Source organism: Physella acuta, unplaced genomic scaffold (genome assembly GCF_028476545.2).
Source record: "Physella acuta isolate Inbredline_101_S28 unplaced genomic scaffold, ASM2847654v3 ptg000414l, whole genome shotgun sequence".
Lineage (NCBI taxonomy): Eukaryota > Metazoa > Mollusca > Gastropoda > Physidae > Physella > Physella acuta.
In genome coordinates, this window is record NW_026731933.1 from 140,314 (window position 1) to 154,016 (window position 13,703).

At 32.3% G+C, this 13,703-nt stretch overlaps 2 protein-coding genes across 2 annotated transcripts in view; both read right to left on the bottom strand.

The window, feature by feature from the left end:
* Nucleotides 1–4,341: 4,341 nt before the first annotated feature.
* On the bottom strand, nucleotides 4,342–9,898 carry LOC131942611 (CD151 antigen). The gene is made up of 9 exons (XM_059302497.1): nucleotides 9,807–9,898; nucleotides 8,132–8,322; nucleotides 7,731–7,931; nucleotides 7,476–7,550; nucleotides 6,861–6,980; nucleotides 6,098–6,185; nucleotides 5,860–5,993; nucleotides 5,577–5,660; nucleotides 4,342–5,130 (listed from the first exon to the last, which is right to left on the bottom strand). Exons 2-9 carry the CDS (start codon nucleotides 8,282–8,284, stop codon nucleotides 5,074–5,076), a joined length of 912 nt encoding a protein of 303 aa, XP_059158480.1. The 5' UTR covers nucleotides 8,285–8,322; nucleotides 9,807–9,898; the 3' UTR covers nucleotides 4,342–5,073.
* Nucleotides 9,899–10,553: 655 nt separating this feature from the next.
* Nucleotides 10,554–13,703, bottom strand: part of LOC131942606 (dynein axonemal heavy chain 7) — a 61,467-nt gene continuing 58,317 nt past the window's right edge. The window contains exons 62-67 of the mRNA XM_059302491.1: nucleotides 13,404–13,634; nucleotides 12,724–12,867; nucleotides 12,289–12,395; nucleotides 11,575–11,654; nucleotides 11,230–11,333; nucleotides 10,554–11,039 (exon numbers count right to left, since the gene is read on the bottom strand). Of these exons, the coding sequence (XP_059158474.1) occupies nucleotides 10,833–11,039; nucleotides 11,230–11,333; nucleotides 11,575–11,654; nucleotides 12,289–12,395; nucleotides 12,724–12,867; nucleotides 13,404–13,634 (873 nt within the window). The 3' untranslated portion in view covers nucleotides 10,554–10,832. The remainder of the gene's footprint in view (nucleotides 11,040–11,229; nucleotides 11,334–11,574; nucleotides 11,655–12,288; nucleotides 12,396–12,723; nucleotides 12,868–13,403; nucleotides 13,635–13,703) is intronic.

The following is a 13,703-nucleotide window of genomic DNA, read 5'->3' on the forward strand; positions in this document are numbered from 1 at the left end:
GTATATCACACAGTCCAAATTCAGAAAAAGAAAACACCATTATAACTAGCTAAGTCACTTAAAAAGATGCCTTCATTTACTTTCTGAAAATCATCAAGTGCCAAGTGATGCCATTAGTTCAGTCTAGAATTGACAGAAAACCAGGTACTGCACTATTAAAAAGCCTAACTTTGTCATGTTGTTTTTAACTAAGAAAAAAACCTGAGCAAAGGCCCAGTTGGCTCTTAGTTTAAAAATTTCAGATAACATTATTTTACATGATATAGCAAGGAAAGATGGGACTTTTCAGTATACAATTATAGAAATACGGCTGAATATGGTGATGAAACAGATATCTTCAAAGCCAGACTTGACCAAATATTCAGCCTGCCTGGCTAGTGTGAGAGCTATGCCCACTGAGTCACAGATGTTATCTTGAAGGTATGCAATTATAACTATGATGTAAAAAATATCCTGGCCATTATACAAGTTACACACCATTCTTTAAAAAACCTGGCCATTCCATAAACTTTAACCCATTCTTCAAAAAATCCTGGCCACTTTACAAATGTGAAATGATATGAAACAACCTAATAAGCTAATGAGCCAGGCAGCTAGTGAATATGAAATAAAAACAATAGCAGCAGACTGTACAAATTAGACCAAAATATCTGGAGTACTGGTAGTATGTGGTACAACTTAGGTTTACATCAATCAACAGAATTAGCGAATTCAGGAGACTCTAGCCAACTTAAAATCAATTATCACTGGTATTAATCATTTTATAAATGATTATTCACATAAGTTCCAATTTTAAAATAAGTATAAAAAAGAGTTAATTTCAAAATAAATACAAGGAGGTAAAATTCTCACATATGTATCTCAATAAACATCAAAATCATAACATTCACGTAATTATGCACACAAAAACTTTTTGCTCTATAAAAAACATTATTATGGGTTTGAACCAGCCTATACAATTTTGCCATTTATAAAGTTTGGAATCAAGTTTTCTATTTAAGTTCTGAAAATGAAAGCACAAATTTCTAAAGAAAAATCTTTTAAAAACTGACCCATGGCTTAAAATTGAGCTGCAATTTACATAATAAATTAAATCTAATTTGAAACAGAATTATCTTTAACAATCAGACATTATTAATATGATATGTTTTAGAGCAACAACAGCTAAACCATCAAGAGCAATACATTTGTAAACTTTCTTGCACAGAAAAGCAAAAACCTCACCTCAAATTTTTAAACAACAATGTCAATAATGACATTAAGAAGCAAAAAACACAGTGTAAAAAAAATTCGTTCTCATAAAAGTAAATTAAATACAGTAACTGGAGCAGGTGAATCATGTACAAAGATGGCTACATTTTAAATCAACCATGTAAACACGACTAAAATGGAGTAGGTAATTACACTGTAGAGTGCCTCACCACACTGATAAATACAATCAAGCTTAAGTATACGGGGCATAACCTGATCTATAACATACTCAAATGCTAAAAAAAAAACATGATCAGATTTAAAATTCTCTAACTACTAAAGCTACATCAATGGAATGAACGATTCAAAAAGAACAAAAAGTGGGTTTATCACAGAATGCAGGTTGAAATATCTAAGCCCAAAATTAAAACAATCTCCGGTGATGAACAACAAAAAAAGCTTTGAATGACTTGATTGTGTCATCACCTCAACAAGCAAAGCTAACAACAAGCAAGATTGGGTTTATTTACAAACAGATGGGTTTTACCAATCAACAACCAGTTAAAGTGGTATCAAAGTAGACAAAAATTTAGAAAAAAATATAAACATTTAAAAACAACAGAAAATAAAACAACCAATAACTGATAAACATAAAATACAATAAATAAATAATTATACAAATCACTGGTGAAAAAAAAATGGACACTTAACAGTAAGAGGCGTTTTTCCAAAAAAAAAAAAAAAAGAAAGAAAAATGCCACACATAAACTACAAAATCAATTACAAAAAGAAATTAAAAAATGAAATATAAATTGTTACCAATCACAAAAAAAACACCTAAAACATTTTAAGAGTTATACTAACATTAATACTGGTATTTAAAAAAATGGTGATCCTCATACATTAGCAGTGTAAGTTGTGCAAGTTTGAAAAAAAAAATCAGCTATTTTCAAGAATTGTCATGATTGATTAAACAACATTTGTACAGTGAAGCAAATCTGAAAACATTACATGTGAAAGACTGGCATTTCTTCTATAGTGGACACTCATCCAAATATTCCCCTTTGAACATAAATTGGGGTTCATTGTTTTTAGTCACTGTTTCTAAAAATATGTATATTCATTAAAAAGTGTAAAAAAAAAATCTTCAAGGTGTACTCATACAATAAAATTCCCTTCATAGTAAGTTTTACAGTAAAAAAGTAACAGTGCACTATTGCCAACGGTGTCAAAGTTGTTACATATGTGCTAAAGCTGCAGTAAACTGCTTAAGTAATGTACATTACCATTTTAGACCCTGCGGTCCATAAATCAGATGAAGTAAAGTTCATCTGTTTCTAAAAAGTGCTTAAGTACAATAACAAAACTGAACTAATCCCACTCTCATGTAAAAAGTGTTTAAAAATGTATTATGCCTTGTTGTAAAGCTGTCACATTCCAGCCTATGGTTTACATTCATAACTGTACCACCTAGCCCTTCTTATTGTACTATGAAGAGGCAAAAACCTTTTAACTCATATGTAGGCCTACCTGATATTGTAATTTACATACTTTTTGAAAAAAGCCATCCTTACATTTATATCAGAAGAAAAAATTGAACAATTAAATTATTGTATCAACAATGCTGAATCATTAGATTATAATATCTCCGCCACATTTACATTCTTGATATGTCTTGTAATATATAATAGCTTATTTTTAAAAACATCTATATTAAGTGAAGTTATATTATTTTTTTGTACATGAATTTGCTTAGGTGGGGGGGGGGGTAGAATTTTAAATACAAATTTACTGTAATTAATATTTGGAAAAAAAAATTATTTCACCTTATTGATGAATCAAGTAACTACTAAATCAAAGTTACAGTCAACAAGTTGTTTTTGCTAATTCTGAAAATTGTTTATCTTACATATGCTGCATTAAGTGGTTTTTTAACATATGTGCTAATATTTAGGGGGAGGTGGGTACACATATTATGTTAAAACTATATCACAAATCACTTATATGAATAAATATCAATCTATATTTTGTGGTATATTAAGTTATAAAAATCTATTTATTTAAGTAATAAAAATGTAATTGTTCATTAATGTTAATATTGAGATCAGTGTGAAAATTTCGGTCAAGAATAAACATTAAAATTTTATTCAATTTTTCGTTGAGTGAAAAGCAACATTTGAAAATGAAAATTTTAACACAAGTCCAAACTGCCAACCCAAAGAAATCGGTGTCTCAAAAATTGTTTTGTTTAAGATTACTATTCAGTGAGTTTGCAAATTTTTTTTTTTTTTCTGTTCAGAAATATAAAACTTTAGAGCTACCACAAATATCGAAGCCTTTAACTATATCTGGGAAGCATAGGAAGCCAAACTAATAATTAATTTTCAGGATTAAATTAGTGAAGAAATTTTACTGGCCCTAAAACTGAGAAACTGTACTGACAACAAATTCAAACCTAAATTTTGAATTAGTGAAAAACGTTATTGACCCCTACAGAGATCTTAAAACCATTAATTATACAACTTAAATATTGTACTGACCCAATCTGCAACCTTAAAAGCATCAGCTAGTCCAAACACTGTACTTAAAACTTGTATGTATAAAAACATTTTAAACAAATTTATAAAAGAAAAACTATCTTCTGTTACCCATCTAACTTCTTTAAGTAAAATCAACTTCTACCACCAAAGTTAAATCTAATCGTTGTGCTCTTATTCTTACAGTCAGCAGTTTTCCTTCAGGAAAGCAGTTTGTCAGGGAAGTTATAAAAAAGTTTATCAAGATCAAGTAGATTCTACTATGTGCATGCTAATTAAAAATTAGTACTTAAAAATCTTTGTCTTAATAAGAATCAGGTTCAAAAGTTTGTTTAGTTTTAAAATATAAACAGGAACCTAAAATAACCCACAAAAATGACTACTTAATAGCACAAGCAAAACATGTTTCTTTAAAATATCACTTTTGAAGTATAAAACTTATATCAGCTTCCTTAAGTAACTTTAATCTCAAGAAATGTCTTCAAATACTGTTCACAACCTACAAGTAAGAACCTGAATATCTTACATACAACCTATGTCATTTAAAAATTTTAAAGACTGTTTTAAATAAATTATAGATGATTTAAAGAAATATTTTACATAAAAAAGTCATTTTTAAGACTTTTTTTTTACAATTGACCTTGGTCATTTTAAAGAGTTAATTTACATAAATTATGTCATTTTAAAACTATTTTACATAAAAACCTATGTCATTTATTAAAACTAATTATTGTAATAAAATGCAAGTTACTTTGATATATACAAACCTCACAACAACTGATATCAATGGTCTGTAAAGGCAATGACTATTTGACTTGAACAAGGGCAAAATGTACAATACAACAGTATAGCTCATGACTGTTCCATTCATTGCAACCTACTTAGTTTTCAGGTAATTTAATATAAATATAATTGACGAATAAACCCTACAGTAACATTTTTCATTAAGTTTTCAGCGGAGTAAAAGGTTGAAGAATAAATCCTACAATTAATAATTAATGACTATAGTAACATGTTTACCTAGCTTAACTTGTACATTATTAAATAATTATTAATTATAAATAGAATTGGCAGCTAGGAAGAAAATTATTTTTCTACAAGTGCGAGATTTAAATTATCTACTGCACTACACAAGAGACTACCAGTACAAAGTGAAGATAAAACTATTTAAAACCTGAACTGCTGATCAACTTGCTGTCAGAAAGTGATCCTACAACATTGAGCCTCACATCATAAAATCATTCCAATGGAGCACAAAAGCCTAGAAGCTGCTACTGGCCACAGCCGTTTCTGTTTTGAAAATTCAACATCATTGGCTGCACCATACAATATGAAGACTTCTTTACTAAACTTTTTCTGGAAGAGTTCTGTACAGGCAGATGGAAAGAACCAGCTCAACTAACTGGGGAAAGAAATACAAGAAAAAACATCTAAACTTCTGTTGTGCCCAATTTTTTTTTAAAAACCCAACTTGTATTGCATTCTATTGCTTTTAATACATTTTCAACATAACACTAGGCTAAAATGAATCAAAAATAAAAGAATGCGATAAAGGATTCTGTTCTGGAGGGGGCAGCATAGTCTGTAGAGCTTACAACTGCAAACATAAAAGTTCTGAATTCGTGTTAAGACTTTTGGATGTATCTGAGTTTCCCCCAAAATCTGATATGAGTACCTAACTCACGTTATGGAAACAAGGCGGCTAAGCCTAGTGAACACACTATCGCCCTGAATGCCAAAGGTAAGTGAAACAGGTGAACTCTACTTCATCTATTCCATGTGACTTGGGCACCAATGGCAAAAGATGATGGTGATTCTATTCTGAAGTTGTGCAAACATTGAACTCACCATAAATAGGCCAACAACAATGGCTGTTGTTCCAATGACGATTCCTGTGCGACGCAGGTATGAGTCTAAGGCATCAAAGCAACCCTGAAGTCAATACAAATATCTTTAACCATTGCAGAATAAAAGAAGTCATGCATGTAGGATGACACAAAGTCCATTCAACACTAGTGCATACCTGACTTTGGTAATTCTTGGCATAATGCTGACCAAACAAATATAAATTATACAAAGGTACAGAGTGTAGTTCCTACTTTATAAAGTATAAATATCAAATCATCTTTACCTTTGTAAACAGAGTGTAGTTGTTATGGTGCAGAGAATCAGTGGGGGGAGTTACAGAGGTATAGCCAACTAACCCAGTGCATTGTTGGATGTTTACAGTGTCTTTACAGCAGCTCTCAGGGACATAACTCCCATCTGAAAACAGTTCTTACTTTATGTATTCAATAAAAAAAATTGTTTTTTAATAACTAAAGAAGCTTAGCAATGTACTTAGAAAAACAACAAAGTTATCAACTTACTACTAAATCCTTTATCAAACCAATCACTCTTCTGGTAAATCTTCCATGGTTTTGATGAATCATCTCCATACACCCCACAACATTCAAACTGAAATATTGATACATACGATACACTTTATACCTCATTCAAGTTAATTTGGGTTAAGGGGGATTAAACAAGAGAGAGTATGGTTGCTAACTCCGAAAGTCTTGAGTTCGAACCCCAGGAGGCTTGTTATCTTAGGACAGCAACCCAGCTAAGAGAGAAAATTCCCTAATTAAACAACTGCTTCAAGGCAGATTGTTCTTGGGTGGACACAAGTCTTTGGAAACAAATCCAAGAAGAAAAGTAGGCGATAGTATGAGCCAATGGGCCATATGGCACATAACACATTGACACGCAATAACAAATTTAAAAACCATTTATTTTTTTATGTACAGAGTGTTCCAATACCCATCCACACCACAACATTCAAAATGAAATAAGGGGTCATCCATTTATGACGTCCACACGCGGGGGGGGGGGGGGGGGGGGGGGGGGTTCCGTAAAAAAAAATGACTTTATGGACTTTTATACGGAAAAAAAGTGGATTTTGTGGGGGGGGGGGGGGGGGGGGGGTGTCCAAAATCCCCCAAAAAATGTGGACGTCATAAATGAAGACCCCTAATAATAAACAGAAATTTAATTTTTTTAAAATAATATAATTAACAAGTATTAATAATAAACTATTAAAACCCATAGACAGAAAAACAATTCAGCAAGAACAAAAGTGTATTGACTCACACTTCGCTGCACTCTGTCCCAGGCTGATGTGATGACCTCATTGCTGGTGCTGGTGACAACATCAACACCGTAGTTGTGTAAAACAGCGTTCACCATTTTCACTTTCACTTTATCCTCCAGCTAGAGAAGATATTTACAACGTGTAACACACTGACATAAGGCACAAAGGAACATACAACAAAACACATTAATTAGGGAAGGTATGAACAACACACATCCAACACACTGACCTAACGCACATTGAAACATACAATAACACACTGACACAAAACATATATTTTTAAATTAGGCTTATGGATTAAATATCAAGAATAGCTAGACCTCATCAGGGTTAAATCAAAAATATATTTTAATAACCACTATAATTTTTTTTAAAAGACCTAAAAGTATAGAAAGATTAAATCTCGACTAACATTCAAGGGATAAAGAAATATTAAAGTAATAATTTTGTGCAACAAAATACTATAGAAACAAGTTTGGGCAAAGAAATATAGTAAATAGTATACTATTCTAATAAAGTATTTTTACAATGAACTCTTATAGTGAATAAAAATAATGTGTCAAATTCTAAGGCATAAAAACTTTAAAAATCTGAGAAAAAAATCATCATCTTACTTCACTGACAAGAACATAACCAAGAACTCCAGCAACAAATAGCATCACCGACATGAAAGCTAGAAGGCCTAAATGCTGGCAAGTAAAGAAATAAGCAATGTAATGTAACATAAAATTCTTAGGCTAAGATGTATTAATGTAATATAGTAGTAACTAAAACTAATCTGTTGTCTTCATATAGTTTTTAGTATAATTTCTAAATATCTCATCTAACAACATTGTCCATACATATAAGTGATATTTTACTTTACTTACCAGTCCTAGTAGACACCTGTACTCCTTTAACACTCCCAGTATGCCTACAACGGTAATGGCTATGATAGCACTTCCACCAATAATCATCAGGTACGAGTCCACCTTATACAGCTGAGCATTGATTAGTTCAGACACTTGTTTGTTGCCATACTCTGCTTCTAATGTCCAGATCCCTATGCCTAAAATGCTGACCGCACCAATCTGATATAATGAAATAAACAATTTTAGATGTAGGCCTTATTTATTTAAATTTTAAGATTTAAAATATCACACATGCACTTGTATATTCAAAAAAAAATCATATTGAAAGAAAATAATATTTACATACAAGCCAATCTAAGCATTTTGATAAAAGTGTAAAAATTCTCATAAAAGAGTAAAACTGTATAAAAAGTACTTACAAGTACAATGGCGAGAAAGCACAGTAATGCAAATCTAATACCACGAATAACCTGTGCATTGAGGGCCTTGGGGCTGTCGTCCAAATCATACAGTTCATAAGCCATGCTAGAATCTATACTTAAACTCTGGAGAAAAGTCCGAGTCAAACGCATTGCACAGTTCTCAGTAGTTAGTTGACAGGAACTGTAATCTGAAATAGAAATTTCAAATAAAATTTAATTGCGTTAAACTTTTAGAACTTAGAGTTTGGTTTAATAATAACAATAACATAGATGATTCAGCTTTTTTTTTTAAATTTGTCTAATCAGTTAGATCAGTGCACTTAAAAATCAGAAAAGTAATTACATGAATACCCATGGATGCAATACAATCTATAAATGATTGTATTTTTGTTTACCAAGAACAAATATTACTAAATTATTTCTTATTATGCATTCTTTTACAACTAAATAGAATTTTTTAAACTGTAAAAATACCTCCCCCTTTTTAATTTTAAATAAAATAGATTAGAGGGGAGCTTATTTTACTTAACTATTGTCATCTCTTGTTTATAGATCTAATTTGTTTTACAAGCAGGCCTAGAGACGGAGTGGCTTAGCAGTAGAGAACTAGACTGCTAATTTGTAAGTCTCGAGTTTGAATCTGGGTTCAAGTCAATTAGACCATCCCTGAGTCCACTCAGCTCTGATGGGTACCGAACTCACGTTAAGAAAAGTAAAGGCGGCTGGGCATAGTGCTGACTACATTATCTCTTCATATGCTGAGGACACAGAAACAGGTGTACTCTACTTCAGACCCATTTTGATTTTCTAAATCAATTTCTGAGTTGATAATGAAATAATAGTTGGTCTTAGTAAAATCTAGTAAATAAGTAAAAGACAAATAGGCCTAATCATTCATTCATAAATTAACACACTTTTTGGGATGATTCCCCCCCCCCCCCCCCAACGCACAGATCAAATCACCACACATCCTCACAAAGAGCTAGACCCCATCTTGTAATAATGATGTTGATTTTCAACTCAACTAATACCCCCCCCCCCCCCCCCCCCCCACCACCCCCCCTCAAAATTGCAATTTAGATTTTTAAAACAAAATTGCTGTACGCAAAATAATGGCTAAAATCCAGTTTATAAATAATAATAATTGGACGATATTTCAAGTCGACCCTTTGTAACTTTGTATCCTTGGCAGAACGAACCTTCCCCTCCCCCTTATCACACATTATTGTCACAAAAAATAAAAATTCAGACCCCCCCCCCTCCCCCCTTGGTTTAATCAGCTACAGATCCACATATAATTATTTTATAATTAACCATTTCTGGTATTAGTATTATCGTAATCTTCTACTTCTCCTTGGGTCCTAGCCTACTCCTAGGACTAGATCTAGTAACTAGATTAGACTCAGAGTTTAGAATAGAATGCAAGTATAAGAAGAGTCGACTCAGTCCTGTGCGTGTTACTTATTGTGTTTTTTTTTGTGTGGTGAACTGCCTTACTGTAAGTGTAGTGTTGGCCCTTGCCTATTTACTATTTGACACTATTTGTATTATTAACTATTATTATTTACTACGTTACTAGTCTATGGATTATAATGGAATGATAGGGATTGTCCTATTCAAAAAGTCCTAGATTAGATCTAACATGAATACTATTTGTAATGTAGATACATACTGTTGTCATTCACATGGAGTAGATCGGATTAACTTCAAAGGATTATTTTGCAACGTCAACTTTTAACCATGAGAACCATAATTCTCTTGGTAGCCATTTATAAACAATAATTTTTAGCCAGGTATTCTTCGCAGCATTATGCCAAATAGATTTGTTCAGTTTTTAAAACAGAAGTAAAAAGCCCTTAACGGCATTTATCCAACATATATTACAAAATTTGTATTTATTAAAATTTATGATAATCAGATTCTTAAAGTAATTTCAATACCACATAGAATTATTGAAAGCAAAGTGTATCTCATTCTGTCTACAACGACATGCCAGATCAGCTGTTTGAAGTTGCTAATTAGCATAACAGTGTTGGTATTCAAACCCATATATCGTAGGATAGTTGATTAGGGTTATGGTACATCATTAATCTCCTTACGTTAGAAGAGTGTAATATAACAGATTATATTATACTTTCTTTTGGGTACTGTTCTGCACTCACATGTAAACCTTCTTAAAACTGAAGTAGTGTAATATAGACTACTATAATAAAATGCCTTTCCTTTCCCTCTACCCTCCCCAACAGTCAATCAACATGTGACTAATGTCATTCTAAATGGATCTTGAAATAGGTCTACACTTTGTGTGTTGAAGTTGAATAGGAATTTCTCTGTCATTCTTCTCCACTAAATGCAAGGCCTAGGATAACTAAATATGAGTGAAACAATGACAAGCAATAAAAAAACAAAGACCACAATTCATTTGTTATAAAATAATGTATTATCAATCTCTAAAAATCATGACATATATATGCTAGATCAATGTATAAATGTATGTCTAGTCTAATAAATCAACATTCACTAATAATTACATTCATTGATGGTTTGAGGAGTTATCCAACTTGTATGATAAAAGATGTAAAGATACAGGCGATGTAAAAATAAAACATTTCACAGCACAATTTTTAGAGATTCTTATTGCTTTCTCATTATATTCAACTGTATAAAACATAAAATCTGAAAACTAAAAAAGAAAATTTTAAGTGTCAAGCTGGCACATCAGAGCTAAACCCCTGCACACCCAGTGTGCCTGGGGCTTGTCTGAGGGCAACAGCATGGCCATGACGTAATTTGTTGAGTGGCCAGTTGTGGAGAGTGTCCCTCTGCGCTCCGTGGTCTTGTACACTGGACATTCATACACATTCTCTGGCTTTAGGTCTTCCTTCTTCAGTGGTTTTAACCACATCTGGGGAAAAAATCGTAGCGTGAAATTTTGTCTAAGAAAATATTGGCACTACAATTTTCAAAGTGTAAAAATTAAAAAACAAATTTATTAAAAACAACTTTTAAAAATTAGCCATAAAAGTGACATTTCATATTTTAAAATACAAATTAATAACTACTGATTACAAAAACAGTAGTTAGAAATAACTTACAGTAGGGACAGGGTCAGAAAGTATTTTTGGTAATGATTCATTGAGTACTTTCTTCTTTCTATCCCACCTTGCTCCTTCCAAAAACAAACCATAGACATAAACTCCTGAAAATAAAACAAACAAAATTAAACACTGCACAGGGTATTGTAAGTTAAACATTATTGATGATGTACACTAAAACTAAAAAAAAAACATTCCTGTAGCTTAAATATTATATTATATTCTTCTTTTCAAAATAAAATATACCATCTCAGTTCCAAATATTTTTTCCCACGACATTCCAACTAGTTCTTTTTATAAAAGATTCAGCATTATTGATGTAGCTATTTAGAAGAAATAAATTACCATCTTCTGGTGCTTTAGTGTAATCCTTGTCCTCCAGTACTTCAAAATCATAAGTCAACAAGTCAATCGGTATGGTATACCTGAGAAAAAATAAAACACTACTTGAAAACAAGTCAACTATCATTAAAGTCATCAAAGCATAAGTCAACAAGTCAATAGGTATGGTATACCTGAGAAAATAAAACACTACTTGTCAACTATCATTGAGTCAAGAAATTAAGTCAACAGCCAATAGGTAGGTACATAAAGCAAGTTAACCAACATCATCAAGCAAGCTTTAGAAACTACAGGCAAGCAGATGTGTTAGAGGCATAGCAAGCATTGTGTTACATAGTAAGCAGCAGATGATATACAGAGAACTTAGGAGGAGAAATGAGAAATTATAAGGATGAAAACATCACTTTAAAAGCTTAGCTTTCAATACAGTTCATTATCATCCTATTGTGTTTTATAAAGTGTTTCATTGTGATTTAAATACCTCAGTCAGTAGTCTCATCTAACTAAATTCTGTTTAGTATAATAACTACCTGGTCTAGTTAATAATAATAATCTTAAGGTTTTTTTAAATTACCACCTACAGTGAAAGAAAAACAAGAATTACTGTCTCATTACAAAGTCAGGTTACATTCATGCCTGTTTAGCTCTTAATCTTACATTTGTTAAAACCAACTACAATGGGGAAAAAAAAACAACCACTGACAAAGTCAGGCTTACTTTCGTGCATAGTTCTGTTGGGCACCTGTAAGGAAAGCTTGAGTAAAAAAAAATCCTGACAACCAAAATGTGGGTGGAGGGCCCTTGTCATACCAGTCTTGCAGGAACTGAAAATAATTTTAAACCATAACTTAAAATTTATTGCAGGTCAACTATACTGATCTAAAATATAATCCAACAATCATTATAGTTACATGAAATACATTTTTAATTTTAAGAAATTATTAACATACAAATTGTGTGAAAATACTGCACTTAAAATTGAAAAAAACTTTCAAGCAATCAAGCAGAATCTAAGTGTTTCTGCTTGTCATCATTCTATGGAATTTTTCTGATTTTGTTTTAGTCTCTTGACATGTTTACATTGTGCATGTGTGTGATCAACAGTTGATTAAAATCATGTTTGTTGATTAAAAAATAATGTTTAGATGGTACCTGCAAGCGGGCTAGGAAGTCATTGATGTAACTGCCCAGTGGTTTTAGAGAAGGGTAGGAGACCTTCTTAAACATGTTGGGGATTCTGCCAGTCAGAATACTGCTGACAACTTCCTCCAGGTCTGATGACATCACCACTAGACCCTAGAAACAGCAAGGTTTTGTTTACAGTCAATCAAACTGGTATCAAACAGTTGCTGTCAGTCTACAATATAAAAGAGTTTTAAGTGTGTCCAGTATACATAATACAAAACTGCATGACAATGTTTGTATGACATTTTGCATTATATTTTGGTAGGCCCTACCACAAAAAAAGTTATCGTCTATCATAAATGTGCACATAAGAGGATCAAATTAGAACAACATACAGTGCTAATATTTCTTATCTTCTATCATTTTAAAATTATTAAATAGTGTTTTCTTTTACTTAGCAGCATCATAAAAAAGATATGCAACAGCACTATTTGTGTATCTATAGTACACAATAGTACAGACCTGACTATAATTGGCCTACCAACATTGGGGGACTAGCATTTGTTCTGTAAAAAAAAACTCCTGAACTATCAAGCCTGAATAAGTCTGAACTACCTCTACAAATTAAACACACTCACAGACTGAGCAACAAATGTATGTTGAAACAAGACCAACAACTCTCAGCAAATTATTACTCCATGAGTTACCTTTATTGCTTTCCTTATATTGAGTAAAGTGCTGCGTACACGTGAGAGCAGTTTGTTGAAGCGCACCATCTCCTGTACGAGGACGGTGTTCATGCTCTGGGTGTAGGACGTGGGGTACTTCCTCAGGGCGATGTCTGTGTCAAAGTTGGCTGGGAGTCTCTCGATGATATCCATGGCCACGCTGTCCACAATCTCATCCGCGGAGCTGCCTCCTTTACTTGCTGCTTTTCCCTGGGGATAAAAAAAACATGCTCAGCTACAAAACTTTATCTTATGACTTAAATTAAATTTTGGAACTAT

What these genes read in the sequence shown, in the direction of transcription:
- LOC131942611 (XM_059302497.1), bottom strand. Translation starts at nt 8,284, where the DNA reads ATGCGTTTGACTCGGACTTTTCTCCAGAGTTTAAGTATAGATTCTAGC. An exon ending in GGGACAGAGTGCAGCGAAGT is followed by an intron (nt 6,186 to 6,860) that starts GTGAGTCAATAC and finishes TCAATATTTCAG; the next exon opens with TTTGAATGTTGTGGGGTGTA. An exon ending in GTTTGATAAAGGATTTAGTA is followed by an intron (nt 5,994 to 6,097) that starts GTAAGTTGATAA and finishes AACTGTTTTCAG; the next exon opens with ATGGGAGTTATGTCCCTGAG.